Below are 18833 nucleotides of genomic sequence, written 5' to 3'. Positions count from 1 at the left end.
CTATTGCATCTCTCTGGGTATAGACAGTGTTATTGGCTTTCTTTACACTTATTATAGAAATGATGCAACATCCCCTCACTCCCATGCCACACACATACAGTATGCTAGTTTTGATCACTTGGCAAAACAAAACTCACTGAGGTAATTCTGCTGTACGGTATTGGTGTCCATTCGGATTGTGAGTACACATACAAGATAATGGAAACAAAAGCCAACAGCCTGATCCCTTACTGCGCCACATGTGGCCTGAATAACAGGTCCCGTATCTATTCAAATCATTATTAGTCAAGATGGCTCTTACGTGACTGGTGGAGATAATCAGCAGCATTCGCCAGGCCGAGATCAGCATCTGATACTCCGTCAAGGAGGTGCAGCTGCTACCCTCTGTTTCTGCCATATGTAATGCCAATGACTTCACATATCCTGACCAGTAAGCAAAGCGCTTTTCTGTGGAGAACTTCTTCAGGGTGTCTTTCAGGGACTGGTCCAGTGAGCCCCTGACAAAGCCAAGAAGAGAAATCAGATAATTCATTTATTCTTTGATCAGAGAAGACGCTCCTCCTAAGATTCAGATTGAAAAGTTATGGGCACAGCTTGTGGGGCAAGACTGTCCCACACAGAGTGAATTCAGAAGGGGACCCCACTTATTGCATCAAATGGTATGGAAGAAGAGTGACCCCTGGAGAGAACCAACTCATCTTTTTAAACATGTGATTTTTATTTATTCCTAACTTTTCGGAACAGTAGTTACATTCAGGAAAGTGAGTATGTAATCAGCTCCCTGTCTGTGTATTCTGCTGACTTTAGGGATAAAAGTAAGTTACTGCTTCCTATTAGCCCTGCAGAACAGCGCAGGTCTGGGAGAAGAAGCTGGAATCCATTCTGGATCATGTTTCAGACTTAATTTTAAATCTTACTGAGAATTTTATTTCTGGTGGGACAGAGAGAGAGAGAGAACACACTTCTGGACTTCTAAACCTCAGGATATGTTTTGCAAGTCTGGGAACTAGAAAATCATCCATTCATTTGTAAGCTGAGGAAGTTTGATTTAGAAGTCAGAGACACAAACTTGAACGCCCTCAGTGTTATTTTACAGAGTTGATACACACTTCAAACAAAACTAAGCTTATCAAAGGAAATATGTTTAATAGAGACTATTCTATGTAGTATTACCTCAATACCATAAAATACCATATCTGGCAATGCTAGACCAACAGAAGAATGTCCTTGCCCCACCCTCCAAAAAGACACACCCAACATTACAAGAAGCTAAAGTAGTAAATGAATGTCATGCCATAATTATAAATATTAAAATGGTGAAACTTTTTTATAAAACACGATTACCCCACTCTATCCAAAGAATCCTACTGAAGCAAAGTAAAATTTTCTGGCATAAACATCATGGACACAAACTTAATACTGTGCACTGCTACAGAGTTGGAGAAAAGCTAGATTGTCCTAATTTTAGTCCTAGCATCCAGTGTGTGATGGGAACATTTCACTGTATTACATGTGGCTAGCATAGTCCCATAATGAGTTTACAAATATTTAAAGTCTCATTATTCCAGGACAGATATTCCTCTTTTGTGATCCATACCCAGAATGTCACATTTACAGGCCACAGAAACTCTTCTCATGACATCTATTCCTCTAATAGATGGCTGCATGAAATTCAAATCAAATGAGGCAGGCTTGTGCTCTTCTCTTCTGAGCCCCAGCGGCCACAGGTAAACTACTGACTGTCCCTCCAGCATTTCCATAGAACTGTTAGCTTCAACTTGCCTCTCCCTCAAACATGGATAATCTCTTAGTATGTACTCCACACACAGCGCAGGACTTTGCCCTCACTTTCAGGTGCCCCAAGCATCATTGAAAACTCTAGAGCAGGACAGATTATCAATGACTCACTTGACCACATAGTAGATCTCCAGGCAGATGATTTTCATGATTAAGGCACAAGTGTCCAAGACACTGAGCTACAAAGAGGGAATAAAAGCAGAGCATAAGCAAGTTATCTGTTGCTCCAGGTCAGATCTGGCAGCACGGTGTCCCAAGCTCTGTCCTACAAAGAGAGTTGAGGACCATAGTCTAAAAAGTCCAGGGCACCCACACTGTCAATCAAGCCCCCTTATGCTATTCAAGTGGCCCCAGTTTTCCTGTTACCCTTGGATTCCTGAGCATTATGCCAACAGGGCCTAGGGAGTAGCACAAAGGCAACCGTCTGGGCCTCCCTGGGGCTGACAGGGATGGAAGCAAGACTTGTGCCTGCTCATCACCTAGAGGCAGAGTGAATGGTACTATACTTTCCTGTGAGAACTGTCCCACCCATGAGAGTGCCACAGCCATCTTCTCTAGTTAGGGCGGGAGTAAGGATCAAATGGCCTTATGTAAGAGCAGCTGCCTTAGTAGACAGTGCTCATCTACTCTGCCAACAAGGGAAGAGCACCATATTCAAATCTGTATGACAGCTGGATGGAGGGGGATTAAGATATTCACAGGGAAGATAGAAGTTTTCAAAGCAGAAGAATGGCAAAATCCTCAGGAGCCCAAGTCAGTCTGAGGTAGGCCCAGTAAGGAGGAGAGATTGTTCAGCTGTCTGGGAACAGGAGCAAACTATCCTGTACACGTATGTATATAAACAAATACACACACACTTGCACATCTAGTGTACTAGTTCTTTACAAACATTAAGGAGGTAAGCCTCATCGTCCCTGTTAGGTAGAGGTTATCTCTGTTTTACAGATGGTGAAACAGAGGCAGTGAGAGTTCAGGAGACTAATCCAAGTTACACAGCTAATCCGTGCAAGCGTTGGAAATAAAACCCACTCTCAGAACTCCTCCTTGTGCTTTACCCAACCATATTTCCTCTGAGATGGCAACAAGCAAAAGGAAGGAAGTTGAACGCACCACTCACTTCTCAGAAAAACACAGCTATTTTCAGTCCTTATTAACAACTCACCTCTGATGTTTCTGAGGGGGGAGAAAGGGTCCCAAAGAGGGGGTTGGTTAAGTTTTCCCAAAACTTTGGCCTAAAAACACACACAAAATACTGTAAGTTACCATACTTCTCCTATTGCTCTCAACCTTTCCAGACTACTGTACCCCTTTTAGGGCTCTGATTTGTCTTGCGTACCCCCAAGTTACATCTCACTTAGAAATTACTTGCTTACAAAATCAGACATAAAAATACAAAAAAGTGTCACAGCACACTATTACTGAAAAATTGCTTATTTTCTCATTTTTACCATATATTTATAAAATAAATCAATTGGAATATAAATATTATACTTCCATTTCAGTGTATAGTACATAGAGCAGTATAAACAAATCACTGTCTGTAGGAAATTTTAGCTTGCATTGACTGTGTTAGTACTTTTTATGTAGCCTGTTGTAAAACTAGGCAAATATCTAGATGAGTTGATGTATCCCCGGGAAAACCTCTACGTACCCCTGGTTGAGAGCCACAGACCTAAACAGCACACCTGACAAGAACAGCCTGATCCTGCCAGCCTTTCACTGCAAACTCCACTGTCTGAGATATTTCACACACCATACCTGTAGTAACACTACTCACCTGGCAGTGCAGAGCACACTGAAAGAGGAGGGTTACTTCAACAGAATTGTGCATATGTGCTTCACAACAGAAAGTTTAATTTTTCCCTAACATAAACGTCCCTAACTATTGAAATTTTCCCCAATGTTTTGCATGCAAAGCAGGTTACCAGGAGACTGGAGGAGGAGATCTAACCAGCTATTAGCTGAGAAGCCTCTGAGTCTGACCACCAAGTATCTAAGTTACAATTAAAAGGCATTCTCCAACCGGTCAGAACTGGTGGGATATGTTCATTTCTATTCACTGAAATAGAGTTTAAAACAGCCCATTCTCAATCAGCCTGTGAATGGTACTAGGCCCAATGCTATTCAACATTTTCATCAATGAACTGGAAATAAATATGAAATCACTGCTGATAAAATTTGCCAATGACACAAAGTTTGGCGGTATAGTAAATGCTGAGGACAGGGCAGTCACACAGAGTGATCTGGAGAGCTTGGTAAACTGAGCCCATTCAAACAAAATATATTTTGAAAACAGCCAAAGTTATACATCTAGAAACAAGGAATATAGGCCACATCTAAAGACAGCATAGAAAAGCAATGACTCACTTGGTCCTCAGGACCAGCATGGCACTATCCCGACGGTCCTGCCACAGAGCATGAAGGAATGCAATGGCAGCCCGGTGCAAGAGGGGAGGGCACCAGTATCTTTCCTGCTGTTTGGAGTCTATCAGTTCCAAGACCACTTGGAGGCAACTCCATTCCCCTAAGCTGAATTCCTAAAGCAAGAGGGAGAAAATGAGAGACATCTACATCCAACCACTTCCTGTTTCAGTATGCTATTTAATTCCACCTACAAAATACACAGGGAAATAAAGCTTGAGCACATGGTATAGGTGTGTATTTCATATACACATACATTTAATATAGAACACTTATGAAGAATATCTAAAAAGACAGTGAAAAGCGGAATAAATTATTTGTATAAGTCAGATTACTTCAAGGGGCAGGAAAAAAGTTTTACTTCCCTGTGTATTTTGCAGGTGCAATGAAATAGCATACTGAAACAGGAGGTGCTTGCATAGTGGTTGGAGAACACAGGAAGATTTCTCTTTGGTCGAAGGGAACCTTGTTGCCAATTGATCAGAAGGTTCTCATCCCAGAATCAGACTACACAGCATTAAAACCAAGGTTCAATATCTTGTCAGGCACCTCGGGGTGTATGACAAAGACACTCATACTGAGGACAAAGTAAAGCCTTAGAGATCTTTACTAAAATAAGGAACAAAGCCAGGAAAGCTCCAAGCCATATGTAAAGATAGGAATATCCTGTTACTCCAGTAAATGCTTATGTAGACACTTGCTGTTTTACCTTTGACCCATCACTCCCATCTTTCACTTCCAGGTTCAGGAACAGCTCAATGAGCCCAGGCTGTGTCTCTACAGCAACAGTGAGGAACTCCAGGATCATGACTTTAATGCGCATGTCCTCAATCTTACTCTGCAGGCGGGTCAAAAAGGCATCACGAATGGCAGCAGCATCACTCCCAAGGCAGGCGTAAACAGACATTGGCGCCACCTGCAAAAGGGAAGAAACACACTAAAAAAATGTAGATAAACGCTATGATGCTTCCTCGCAATATATAAATGGGGCTTGTGATATTTGTTTTAAACTGAAATTCCAGAAAATTCTCACCCTTGAGCGCAGGGACGTGGGAGAGGGGAAATCAAGAAATAATTTTGATTTTAATGGAACATGTAGAAAATTGCCAAATCATTCTGAGTTTTGGTTGCCTCTTTAGGAATTATGCTCCATTCCTCATCTATTTCACAAGGAAAGGGGTAAAACTGAAGAAGACAGACCGACAGCTACATAGATTTGGGCTGAGACATGTTAAAATTAATACCCCTGAAATTGCACCATTTAAATGCCTAAATAAAACCCAGAGGAGCTTTCAGATTTTAACAATCAAAAAGTGTTAGTCTAATAGGTAAAGAATAAGTCTTAATACAGGGTCCCTGGATAAGTCTTAATATAGGTTCCTTTTTGACAAGGTTGGAAATCTCAAAGCAAGGACATTCACAGGTTGTATCTTGGAGGGTCACTGGAGACAGTTTAAGTGGTGGAATCAACAAAAAGGGAAAGCATGGGAAAGCACTTGTGAGAAACTAGTTTTACCGTAGCGAGTCGTTTGAGCAGCTGGATGGCAAGGCGTGGCAGTGCTGGGTCATGTTTGTGGTAGATATATTTGGCTAAGACAGCAATCAGATTGTTCCCATGAGCACCTGGTGAGAACACAATTAAATCACAGGCGAGAAGCTGGAATAGTCTCCTATGAGGGCTCTTCGAGATAGACTATTCACCAAGTATTTAGTAGGCAGTCATACTACTCTATACTAGAGTGGAAAGGGAGTGAGAGGGAATGAATTCTGCTTTCCAAGAGGACAACGGATGGGTCTAGCAGTAGGTACTACTGGCAGCTGCTTTACCATACCGTTCAGCACTGTCTCATGTTGGAAAGCAGTAAACAAAACAAGTGAAAATAACAGTAGGTGGCTATTAGAAAGCAGTCCTGGTGAGCCAACAATGAGAATATAGTTCAAAGCTTCCACACTGCTCCCAGAGCTGCAAAGAACCAGAAGCATTAGTGCCACCAAGATCCTAGTGGGTGAAGAGCAAGAGAAAAACAATTCTGCTACCCTCCCAAAAGTGGGCCCAGTGTCACATACCCAGGGTCATTGTATAAGAGGGTTCCGTAAAGGTTATAATGCAAGGGGAAAACTTGTTAGCCTAGTCCACATTATAGGGAATTTACTAAATGTCCATTGGCTAATCCCTTGGAGAAGGAGAATGCCCTCTGGCACCCTCCCATCACTAGTACGCTGGATGAGAACTGCACTGTTCAGAGAAGTCATACCTCAATCCAATGTTAGCAAGTTACACATTATCTGTGTGCGAGGGACAGACACTACTGCCTGGGCTGACCAACAAAGAGGTACATACCATGCTGAGTAAGTGCCTGTTCTAGTGGGGATACCACGCTAGAAGGGGATTTCAATCGGATGACGTTATTGGTGACTGAGAATGCCAGCTTTACTGTCTGGATCAGCAGCTGGCCCTGGCCCAGTGACTCATCGCTGTGTTGCCAAACAGAAACCAAAAGGAATGCATTAAAATCAACTCAAATGATGCTCATTAGCTGTACAGTATTCAAATAGCAAATTCAGTATTCTGTGGTCCTATCAAGCAAGAGCAAAGGTTGTAAGAGAACTCTATTCACTCTCACTTATCATGCAAGTATAGCAATATAATGCAAAAAAACTACTGCATAACTAATCTTGAGTTTATAATAGTAGCACAAGGGTCTGAATGTGTTTCTATTCTCAACCCTTGTCTTTGGGGTGCGTAACTGTTCTGTGATTTTCCTTCTTCCCTAGGTTGGAGTTAAATTGGCTCATAAGTTTTTAAGTTCGAGGAGTGCAAAAAGCAGTTTTCAGACAGACCCAATAACCCCAAAAAACTGTAATTTTTTTTTTAAACTCTTGTATCGTCCATTATTGCCAAGGAGTAGGAGGAGGGAGATTAAAACCAACAAAAAATAAGCTAAAAACTTAATTACCAGGCAAAAAAAAGTTGTTGAAATACAGTTAAGTTTGAGACATAATTCACTTAAACATTAGAAAGCAAAGACATCTGAAGTTAAGATTCCTCCACCCACGGTAACTCTTTCCCCATATCTTGCTCACCCTCCCATGAGAGTTTCACCTGCTTCTGCATGGAACATAAATCCACCCTTTAGAGTACATATATTGTTCAATGAGCACCATATGGGAAATACTTTCTTTTGGCAATGTACCATGGGTCATAGAGCTCTCCATTCTATGCATCCGAAGAAGTGGGATGTAGCCCACGAAAGCTTATGCTCAAATAAATTTGTTAGTCTCTAAGGTGCCACAAGTACTCCTGTTCTTTTTGCGGATACAGACTAACACAGCTGCTACTCTGAAATCTGCAGAAGGTGTAACTGTTTAGCGGCATCTCTCTTTTCAGTGTGTTGGGTGGTCTACAGTCTGATAGTACTCCCTACAGTCTGATAGTAGATCAGAAGGTGATGTGTATGTGGAAAAAGACATAAGATACTGTAGTCTATTCTTTAATGGGGAGAGGTCTCACTTCCATGTGTTAGCTGTTTAGCATTTCATAGGCTAGTATACATTTTTAGTGCGAGTCAGTGATCTGTACTGGAGGAAAGGGATTGAAGAATGGGAAGGCAAATGTTAAAAAGGGAGCTTCTAGGCTACAAGTGGGAGTTGGACAGGTATCTGGGGCAGAGTTCAAGCTAGTGCAGAGAATTTAACTTTGAATTTTCTTAATTTTGAATGCATAATTATTTTCTCCTATGATGGCTTTTTAAAAGCAGAAACCTCCACTGGCTGTTAGCACATCTTATCCTGGTTAGTGCAAAATGAGAAGTCTCTTGCAAATGATGCACTCATGAAGGTTCTAAACTCTGCTGTCTATATCAGCGGATGTTAGAGGATCCACATGGCCTTTGGTTTCACAGTAGATTGTCAAATCGGTAAGGGGCTGTTTTTACCATTAGTCTCACTTATAAAGAGTCCAAACCGGTCAGACAAAGAAAAAACTGGTTCTGAATTGTATTAACCTTTTTAACCCTTATTAAAGTTTAGGGACAATTTTTTAGAGATTAATGCCACAACCTCCCAACAGATCTCACCTCCCCCTAACAAGTCCAGGCTCCCCCTTCCCTTTTGTTCTGGAACAAAGCAGAGGTGGAAGGGGTGAGCCTTAAGGCCTCCTAACCCCTTTTCATCACAATACATCTTTAGGGGCGGGCAGGCGTGTTAAGATGAGAATGGTCATGGCAAGGAAATAGGAAGATGAGGCGAGGCAAATTGCTATACCTGGGGCAGAGGGTCACTCAGTGTCTCAGAGTGAAACTGGAAGTCGGGTCACACAGTTTTGGGTGGTGGCTAGATGGGGCCTCAGTATGAAGACCAATATTTCCCCTTAACTGGACAGCTGCTTTAGGAGCTGCTTAGTCTGGGACAAAGAGGGGGCAAAGGTACCCTGCTGTAAGCAGGACCCAACTCCTCCGCTGTCTGTGGTGATTACTTGAGATCTCCCTCAGGCAACAGGCAGAGTTTATAACCTCTTCAAATCCCCAACTAGTTCCTCTTATGAAACTCTGCAGATACATGCACAACTGTCACAGAAACAATCTTATACTTAAAACCTTAAAATCTGACCCTTTGTAATTACAAGCTTTTCCACTTCAGCTTGTTAGTAACAGTCCTGTGTGTCAGTTCTAACTGAGAATTAGCATGTAAAACAAATGTGAAGTTTTCAGACCAAGCCATTTTTCAGTTATGAAAAGACAAAACAAGTTGTAACAATTTTGAGTCCCCTTCTTTATTTCTTCAGACTCCCATAACTAAGAAACTAACCTCAAAACTTTGCAAAAAGATTCTACTATGCACAGAGACTATGGAGAAGAAAATACAGGCAGAAAGGAAAATTTACAGAAAGTTACACAGAGGAGAGCCAAGTTCAAGATCAGACTTATAATGTCAGCTGTTACAATCTGAACGATAGAGTTATTACTGTGTTTAGATAATTCCATGAAAACAAAGAGGCAATTCAGAATTGAAACTGATGCTTTATCCTTATCCCATCCCGCCATGCCAACGTCATGTATGTTTCCAAATTATGGGTGATTTTACGTATTACAAAGGCTATAATACAGAGGGACAAGAGGATGAGATAAAGCTAGTCTTCACCATAAGTCAGACACAGCATGTTATCTGAACATAAGGGTTTTTTGGAAGGGTGGGGTGGTTCTGGCTTGCATAATATTACACTTACTTCCACAAATCTGCAATGCGTGCAATTCCCTTGAAATTCTCCAGTGAGTGAGTATAACTGTTGGACCAAACAAGTAAAATAAATCTAAAATTTCTAAGATCATGCTACTTCATTTTTATAGAAGCAAGTCACAGGAAGCATGGAAAGGGGTAAGTACAGAGGCAAGGCCAGAACAATTCAAGGACTAATGTATAAAAGCAAGAGTATCAAAAAGATTAAAATGTCCTTGGCATAGATGGGTAAACAAGGCCCTGGAGCACACATAGTATCATAACTGCTGATGCATGCTACCTTTGATACAGATGTAAGGTAACTGTCCAAATAGCTGTGTGTAAGCTCAAAAGCTTGTCTCTCTAAACCAACAGAAGTTGGTCCAATAAAAGCTTAGTTCACCCACCTTGTCCCCCTAATATCCTGGGACCAACACGACTACAACAATGCTGCATATAAATAAGTGATGGTCATTTTAAGGAGAGGAAAGGGAGCACACTATTGGGACACTATTGTTAAGGAACTATTTTTGACTAAACCAAACTTGGCTAAGGAACAACAGCCAACTGTATAAACAGGGTGATGAGACAGCATCCAACAGCTACTGTAAAATAACCAAATATAGCAGTGTCATGTGTCTCTATGACAGATCAAAGAGTTGAAAACCCCTGACCTCTGTATACCACTGGTGGTCTGGGAAGCAGTTGCTAGTGATCCGTGAAGAGACAGCAAGCCATACAGTGCTGGCTCTCTTCCTTGCTTCCTGAATGTGCAGGGGAGAGGAGGACTACGTGGTAAAGCAGTATGTGCAGGTGGGGGGAGGAGCAGAACAGATAGGAGGGTAGATGAAATGAAGAGCCAAAGTAAGCAGCTTGATTAACTTTCTTCACAAAGGGCAACCCACATTAAAGGCAGCTAAAATGCTTAGGTACTTTCCTAATGTTACTTTTCCACATAAGCAACTGCTACATTCATGAGAGATTTTATGCTATCATGAATGGGAGAGGACGGGGTCCACATGGTCACAACTGGAAGGGCAGGTGTACTCCGTGCGCGCGCACGCACACTCATACTTAAGGTCCAGACTAAGAAGTCTGAAAACTTCTACTACAGATTATCTGTACTGCAGTCATGTGGCATCAGTCTGTGAAAAATCTCTAATTCAATATTTCTATTTGTTTTCACTGTATTCTAGGTTCCCTCTTTCCCCACCAGATTTGTTAAAGTATCTGAAGAGTTAATGCTCCCGAGCCAGAAAGGCTGGGTGGGTCCCCTGAGCACACTATTAAGGGACAGAGAGAGTTTTTCAAAGCACAGAAGGACCTTTAGTTACACACTAATAAATAAAGGGATTTAACCATTGTTGAAGTGTCCAAAAGTAACTGTCCTGATAACTGGTTGGGGAGGAGGTTTAAGTTGTGAAGCAGCCCCCAGTACTGCCTTCAGGAATCCACCTTTAAGAAACTGATTAATCAAGAAACCACAAGGACTTTCTAACACTGCAACTCAAGCTTTGTAATGGTTTACTCATGCTAGCAGATTGTACTGGACTCAAGGCATGATTTGGAGGCAATAAAATTGGAACTTTTGCCATAATTTTCCTGCCTTTTACTTAATTTGGTACTTTTATATGCTGAATCTAGTGAGCTCTTTATAATAGCATTACTACAAGCAAGTGTGAAACAATCAAGCATACCCACATCTCATTTCCATAGTGCAATACTCAGTTAGGCTAAGCAAAATCAGAAATGAAAAGCAACTGCAGGAATCAGGGAATGTCTATGAAGAGAATAAGCAAAGCGACAGAAAGCTGTGAATAAGCAGCAGGTTCTTGGTAATTTTTTCAGAATTTTGATCAGAGACAGTTGCCCTGACTGGCAGCTCCATTGACTCCCAGCAACATGTAACCCAGTTAAACCACATTTCAAGTATGATTTGTTGCTGCTTTTTCCATGCCACAAGAGTGGAACATGTGACTCACCTACAGGACTGTGAGGCCATTACCATATCAATGGTGTCCACACCGATGCCCATGATGTTAATGACAGCCTGTCCTGCTTCCGTGTTGGCCAGGCTGAAGATGCACAAGGACTGCAGGCTTGGAGCATTGCTGCAAGACAAGGATACACACATTGGAAAGCAAGCAATCAAAGGAAAGGTCCTCTGCCTGATCTGATACACTCAACATGTATCAGTGTCAGCATCAACCCAGACACTACAGGGATGAGCACATTAGAAATGTGCAAGATAGAAGGGTCCTACTGATCCACCATGCACCATGAAAGTTAACACAAAGTAACGTCTTTCAATTTCTATACCACCCCCTCACTTCATCTCTCCCCCATTCCCCAATATGTTAGGTGCAAATCCTCAGAGTGGGCACACCAACCACAGAGAAGTGGATGGCAGTCTGGAATGTGCACATCTGCAGCAGTATAAAATTAAGTCTGTCCACTGGTTTCCTTCCCTTCATCAGCAGCTTTGCATAACCATCTGGGTTTGCCCTCTCTCCCACCCCTTTCCACATTTCCCTGGGATCAACGTAAGCAAGATGGACCAAGGCTACAAAGCAGCACACTATACTGTTGCCAGTTTAGTATTTCACATTCCAAGTTACGAACAAAAGAACAGTGACTGAGGTCTTCTGCACTGTAAATGGGGCTGTTGCATACACAGTGATGTATGAAATTCACTTCCCCCTTACCTGCTGTGAGGATCCATTTCAGGGCAAAGATTCAGAATAGCATGGATGAGCTGCAGGATTAGGCACCCTGAAAAGCAAGAAGAATGGATTCAGTCTTCAGAGAGAGCAGTTGTTGAGTTCAGAAGCAATAGGTACCATTACATTATAAAGTATAAATCCAAGTGCTCACTGAGCCATTTATAATGAAAGGGGGGGAGGGAGGGGGCAACAGAGAAAGACACATTCTCTCTAGACAGAGTTCAACTTTGCTCCCCTTGAAGAGCTATCCTTACCAATTCGTTCTCTCACTCCATGGGAGTTATAGCGCCATTTGTGGTAGTTTGGTAACATTTCCTTCAGCACAAATACAATGCAGGGCATCAGCCCTTGGCTCTGGGTGCTGCCAAGTTGCCCCTAGAAAAAGCAGCAACATTACAATTTCGATTCTAGTTCAAAGGTGTGACATCTTTGGTTGGAAGACATTTAATCCTCACACTCCAAAGACAGAAATAGGGGCCAGAACAGTTCTGCCAGCAGTGCTGCGCAATGCAGCACAGGGACAGAGGTTTATGAGCAATTTCTATTCTCTTGCACTCAAGGCAAGTGAAGATCAGATGTGTTATGGAGGTAAATACACCTGGATCTCTCGAAGAGGAAAAGCAGCAGACAAAGAGCTTTCCTTTCCTGCTTACCCAGAGCAATGTTAATGGGACTTTGAAGAGACTGAGCCCTCCTGCCACCCTGATCAGGGAGTGAGTGCAATTTGCAACTTGAAGATGATTGTTGGAAAGACCGAATCATGGGAAAAGCAGGAGCCCCAGCACAAAAGGTGGGTATGTTGTCAAATGGATACCAGAGGCGGCCCCACCCAAGGGAACCTCATACATTCAGTACACACCTTTACCTCATCTTCACCCTCACCAGCTAGTAGTAACCTATTGCTGCCTGAAAATGTAGGAGCACGGCAGAAACACTTACACGGACAAGAGTTGTGACCAAGTGTAGGAAGGAGATGGTGACACCATACTCGCCCTGAGGCTGTTCCACGCTCATCAACAGGTTTCCATAGCCCCCAGCATTCATTCCCTCAGCACTGTGGAAGGAGCGAAAGCATGCATTGTATGTACAATAGGAACCAAGCATGACGGAGAAGTGTGCGCATATGTGCAGTGGGGAGGGGAATCACATTAACTAATACACATGGGGGAATGATCCTGAGTAGAGAAAAGGTGACTCACCGAGCTCAGGACAAATCACCCTTGCACTTAAGAAGTATTACACTTCTTAAGGGCAGTATCTTGTATTTTATATGTCTGATTAATTTTGCTTCTGCTGCAAAGCTAAGCACGTTTATGATCAGAGGGTATGTCTAAATGTAGTATTTTCTCCTTATAGAAAATATAAGGAGCTCAAACACTTTACAGTCACATGTGATTCAGTGGAACTGAATTTACAATAAGGATTTTGCCAGTTTACTATGTAAGAATGGAACATTAGGTGTCTGGATTTTAGAAAGTCTGGAATTCACACTAGTGAAACACTTACACCTCATATGGGAAGCAAAGGCACAAGAGAAAACTGAATTACCTAATCATGTGACTCATACTGGAAACTGGATTGGCAATAAATGGTAAGAACCCTGTGTGGTGAAGATCAGTCCAGACCTAGAAGAGGAGAGAGCAGTATAAATATACCTCCTTATATATACACACGCGCAGACTATTCCATTTCAGGAAAATCAGAAGGTATCCCCTCACCTTAGCTGGCATGCGGGCAGCCAATACAGTCAAACAATTGACACAAGAAGCAATAACATCCACTGGGGGAGAGATCACACTTGTTAACCTAGGAAAAACCCAGAGTATTATATATAAAATCTTTACAACTTAGGCCAGGTCTACACAGTTTTTTGACTGGTATAGAGAGGTTGTGATTTCTCTGCTGAAATAGTTAACTCTGTACAACCCATAGTGTAGACACAGTTATATAAGTGCCTTATACTGGTAAAGCGTATTCTCCTTCCTTCAGGGATAGTTATACCAGGTGCATTTATACAGATACAATTGCATTCACATTAGAGAGAGCTGTACTGTTATATCATAATAGTTAAAGCAATACAACGGTTGTGTGTAGGCAAGGTGGTCTAGTGGTCTAAGCACAGGACATGAAGGCAGGAACTCCAGAATTCTAATCCCAGCTCTGCGACAGACTTCCTAAATAGTCTTTGGTAAAATTTGTTGTTGACCATTTTCCCCATTTCTGGCAACTTCAGGGGTGCCTTAACTGTCACTGCTAGTCAGCTACTTACCTCTGTAACAGCATGTAGATCCGTGATGTGATTGGCAGAAGACAATCTGCTATTGACACATCGGTGCTGATGACCTTGTGAACCAGGTCAATGACTGGCTTCACCCTCTGGCAGTGCTGAATCACATCTGGATAAAGAAAACTAGTATTACAATCTGGAGAGATGCATAAGCAGCATCACTCTCTCTCTCCACTCCTTGGATGATCTACTACGCTCTCTACAAGAGAGGTCCTAACCTTCAGTAAGTTACTTCTCAGATTACTCCACATCTCTAATGAAGGGAACATCTACTTTCCAGGTGCAATACAGAATATGATTAAACTGGGACCATGTCCCTCAAATGACCAAAGACAGAAATATGAGGGTGGGCGGGATATTTTAAAAGGCTCCTGCTCATATTTTCTCTCATCTTAAATTTTGCCCAGCTCCCTATAAGCACTTACCACCTCCTGATCTTTTATGGAGGCAGCATAATACAAAAAACGAAACCTTTCCACCTCCTGCTGTATTTGACTCTCTCCTCTCTCTCCTACTTTCTTTCTCTCCTTTCTTCCACCTCACTCCTCTTCTCTAGTATTTGCTTCCTTCCCCTTGTCACAATCCCCAATATGGTGCTAGACTCAGCCACAATGCCCTTCTGGAACAGCGACAGGCTGTTCCAATGGAAGTGGAGAATGTGCCTAGGACCTGTCCCAATCCCACTGAAATTACTCTTGATTTTTTTCATCTTATGTTAATGTTACTAATACGTCACACTCCTCTCTCCCCGACAACATCCACCCCAATTCCCCTCTTGCCTCACCTGCAGTCGATACAACATGGAGCAGCATCTCAATTTCACAGGTGAACAATGTCCAGCTGCTGTAGGAATATTCCCATCGTACTAAATATGCCCGGTCATCCAGCATCACCTGGCCCACTGTTCCCTGAGGTATTCGTAGGTTTGTCTGGCCCAGCCCTAAGGGAGGGGGAGGAAAAGGTGAAAAAAACAAAGTCAGAAGCTTCAGAATGTGATCAGAATCCAGTCTTCACAATTAAAACCTGTAAGCAATTTGGTTCATAAAAAACTAGATCTGAAAGTGTTCCAAGGGTGAACGACCCCACCAGAATTCCTTACCCAGGGGATAGAGAAGCTTTGGCACCTGCCTTCTCCAAAGGGTGCCATCTTCATGAGAGATCACATCTGGCGGCTTGTGTTTGTACAACTCAATGTAGAAGGACATTTTATCCAGGAAACTGTACACCTGCAAACGGACAGAGCTACAGAATACAGCCAGAGAACTAGAGCTTTCTAAGGAACTATATTAAGCCAGGCCATTTTTAGGGATAGGTAAGGTTACTTGAAATGCATAGTCTGCTTCCAACATGCCAACTCCTACTGAAGCAGAAATACCACCATCCTGTCCCCATGGAATTGCCCAAATAATGCCTCTCTGAACTAGTTAATCAGGAAGACAGGAACTAATTATGAGTAAAGCACTAAAAGTTAGCATCCTGACACAAGGCAATTGTCACAAGCTATGAGTAGTGCTTCAGCTCTGGGTTCTGGCAAAGTGGCTCCCATAAAGTTGCAATGAAATCTGTGCTTCCCCCGTTTATTATTTGATGTCTAAATTACTTGGAACTCTTGTCTACTGATTGCACATCATAAAACAGCAACTGAGTTATACTCAGAACTTTGTTTTTCGCGTTAGCCTCCCTGAACATCATATCAATCATTAGAGCAGGAAGTAGTTCCAAAGCATAAAATACATTTGAGGCCCAAGCAACATTACTCTACAGTGCCACATGGGAGACCTGGGTTCAGTTCCTATTATCTTGATCCTTAGGATTGTCCGTGCTATGAAGGCAGCAAGTTCAGTACTAGAGAGAGTGTGTGCCCTATATCATGCAACAGCAACCCTTCTGGCAGGCTCGGAAGGAAGTCTTGTCCAGACCTCTTTGGCCAAAAGGTTGATGGTTGTTACCCAAGGCATCAAGGATGGGATGTGTGTACAAAGCAAGGGGAGAGGGTCTGACACAATGTTCCTTTTCTGTCCAGATATAAACTGTCTTCCAGATTTCTGGCCAGGTTCCATACCTTTTTTGCAGTAGATTTATCTGATACAAGGGCTTTGAGCAGCTGCAGAAGAGGAGAGAGAAGATGTGGGAACATCCCACACACACTGTCCAGGATAATACCCAGACCTGCGGTTGGCTCCTGGCCGTGGAGACACAAAAGAAAAACTGTTACTAAACAAAAAATGATCAACATGATTCTTCTGCTGGGGGGGGTCAATGCAGCAAAGCAACTTTAGCGAGGAATGTGCTTAGGGCTCCTGCTGCTGGAACATTCGTGTTGCATCTACAAATCCTAGCATCCAAAGGTTTAGAGAAAAAACAACACAACTATTTGTATCATTCATTGACCCTTAGTGGAAAGTTAAACTTCTCAAATTAACAAAGCAAATATCATTACCAGTAAATCTGATCAGAGCCAGGTGGTGATGAGAGATGCCTGGGTTCCGCTATTTCCTGCTTCGTTTGTTAAATGTTAAGCAAATGGCTCCATTCAAAAGACCACTAATTTCATCTCTATGGAACATACACCTACTATTAATCATGAACAAAAGCATCACTCCAGCCCTTAGTTTTGCTGTGATGGGCAACTAGTGTTAATGTCCCTGGGTGAGTGTGCCTGGTATAATGTAGGAAGGTGAAATGGAAATGGATGAGCAAATCTGTAATGAAGCATAATTAGAGGTTTTATGCAAGGGAAGGTGACTTTTAATCTCTGACACCACATCTCAGCCATTTATGTGACAAGAGCAGTATCAGCACACAATGTTGTTCTAGCATTTAAACAATCCCAGCCATGGTTTAAGTTACCATGTAAATTACTACTTGTTTCAGTATCAACAATGCAACCACAGACCGTACCTTAACAGGATGGGGGGGAGGGGCTAAGGGCAAACCATATAAGAGACGCAAATGGAAACTAGCTCTGCAAGCCCTGCTAGAAACTACAACCAGGGGAATGTGACGTTGCACCCCATGATGCTTTGTGGAGGTATGCTTGTGAATGTAAATATGACATAACTGGAGTGTGTTTTGTGCTGCATATGCCATGTAACATATCTCTGCAAAGGTTATGATCTACTGAATATATTCATGCTATTTATATGCATGTATCATTTTTGTATTCAAAGTTATGAATATTGGCTGTGTACTTGTTTGATTTTAAGTAGCCTTAGTAAGGCATTTGGGCAGCTTCTTTAGAAAGGAATTTGCAAGTTAAGTGCCCAATCAAGAAACACTCAACGGACAATGGATCTTGGAAGGCTCCAATCCACACAAGAAGTCTACCTGAGGACATTCAAGGTAGCATGAGAACAATGGCTGCTACCTGTAAGTTCTGAGTCACGCATGGACATGCGACTTGCCCATGTGACTCCAAAACTCCATCTTGTAGCTGGGATTCTACACAGGGGGAGGGAGGGGTGTCCACCCACAAGAGAAAGTCTATTTAAACCCCTGGGAGACCCCTCCATTTGGTCTTCAGCTGGCTCAAGAGATAGCCTCTCCACCCCCAAAGGATACCTGAAAGAACCTGGAACAAAGGACAGTAACCACAGGGGTGTAAGTGATTGCTGGACACAGACTAGAAGGAGGCTAGTCTGTAAAAGAAGCTTACTGGAACATCTCTGAGGGTGAGCTTTCATCTGTAATCACTTTCTTACTGTATTAGAAGTAGGCTTGCATGTTTTATTTTATTTTGCTTGGTAATTCACTTTGTTCTGTCTTATCACCTGGAACCACTTAAATCCTACTTTTTGTATTTAATAAAATCACTTTTTACTTATTAACCCAGAGTATGTATTAATACCTGGGGGGGCAAACAGCTGTGCATCTCTCTCTATCAGTGGTATAGAGGGCGAACAATTTATGAGTTTATCCTGTATAAGCTTTATACAGGGTAAAACAGATTTATTTGGGGTTTGGACTCCATTGGGAACTGAGCATCTGGGTGTTGGAGACAGGAACACTTCTTAAGCTGTTTTCAGCTAAACCTGCAGCTTTTGGGGGATGTGGTTCAGACTTGGGTCTGGGTTTATAGCAGGCTAGTGGGTCTGGCTCAAACCAGGCAGGGCACTGAACCCCCAAGCTGGCAGAGAAAGCGGGCTCAGGGGTAGTCTCAGCACACCAGGTGGCAGTCCCAAAGGGGGTTTCTGTGATCCAACCCGTCACAGGGAATATGAACACCCCATTTCTTTCTTAAAAGAGCATATTTCAGCAAGGTATGACAGCAAGCAGGAAAGGCCAAAGAAGTCCCAAAGTACTCACCGTCCTCCAGAAGAGCTGTGGAATGCTGGAAGCTGCTAGAACTTCACAGGCTGCATCAATGATGTCCTTCAAAGGAAAGGGCGTTG

At 42.5% G+C, this 18833-nt stretch overlaps 1 protein-coding gene across 2 annotated transcripts in view; it reads right to left on the bottom strand.

The window, feature by feature from the left end:
- Positions 1 to 18833, bottom strand: part of NUP188 (nucleoporin 188) — a 45921-nt gene that overhangs the window by 13094 nt on the left and 13994 nt on the right. Inside the window, exons 13-31 of one of the 2 annotated variants that reach the window (XM_024192993.1) lie at positions 18748 to 18813; positions 16505 to 16624; positions 15542 to 15668; positions 15227 to 15382; positions 14425 to 14551; positions 13874 to 13961; positions 13704 to 13780; positions 13095 to 13209; positions 12410 to 12530; positions 12138 to 12204; positions 11415 to 11543; positions 9443 to 9499; positions 6560 to 6693; positions 5735 to 5841; positions 4928 to 5134; positions 4165 to 4334; positions 2960 to 3029; positions 1909 to 1976; positions 302 to 497 (exon numbers count right to left, since the gene is read on the bottom strand). In XM_024192993.1, the coding sequence (XP_024048761.1) occupies positions 302 to 497; positions 1909 to 1976; positions 2960 to 3029; positions 4165 to 4334; positions 4928 to 5134; positions 5735 to 5841; positions 6560 to 6693; positions 9443 to 9499; positions 11415 to 11543; positions 12138 to 12204; positions 12410 to 12530; positions 13095 to 13209; positions 13704 to 13780; positions 13874 to 13961; positions 14425 to 14551; positions 15227 to 15382; positions 15542 to 15668; positions 16505 to 16624; positions 18748 to 18813 (2202 nt within the window). The remainder of the gene's footprint in view (positions 1 to 301; positions 498 to 1908; positions 1977 to 2959; positions 3030 to 4164; positions 4335 to 4927; positions 5135 to 5734; positions 5842 to 6559; positions 6694 to 9442; positions 9500 to 11414; positions 11544 to 12137; positions 12205 to 12409; positions 12531 to 13094; positions 13210 to 13703; positions 13781 to 13873; positions 13962 to 14424; positions 14552 to 15226; positions 15383 to 15541; positions 15669 to 16504; positions 16625 to 18747; positions 18814 to 18833) is intronic. The other variant, XM_024192995.1, reaches the window with a different exon arrangement.

This window comes from Terrapene carolina, unplaced genomic scaffold (genome assembly GCF_002925995.2).
Source record: "Terrapene carolina triunguis isolate 2854851 unplaced genomic scaffold, T_m_triunguis-2.0 Scaffold238, whole genome shotgun sequence".
NCBI classification, from domain to species: domain Eukaryota; kingdom Metazoa; phylum Chordata; order Testudines; family Emydidae; genus Terrapene; species Terrapene triunguis.
This window is presented reverse-complemented; position numbering and strand designations above follow the sequence as displayed.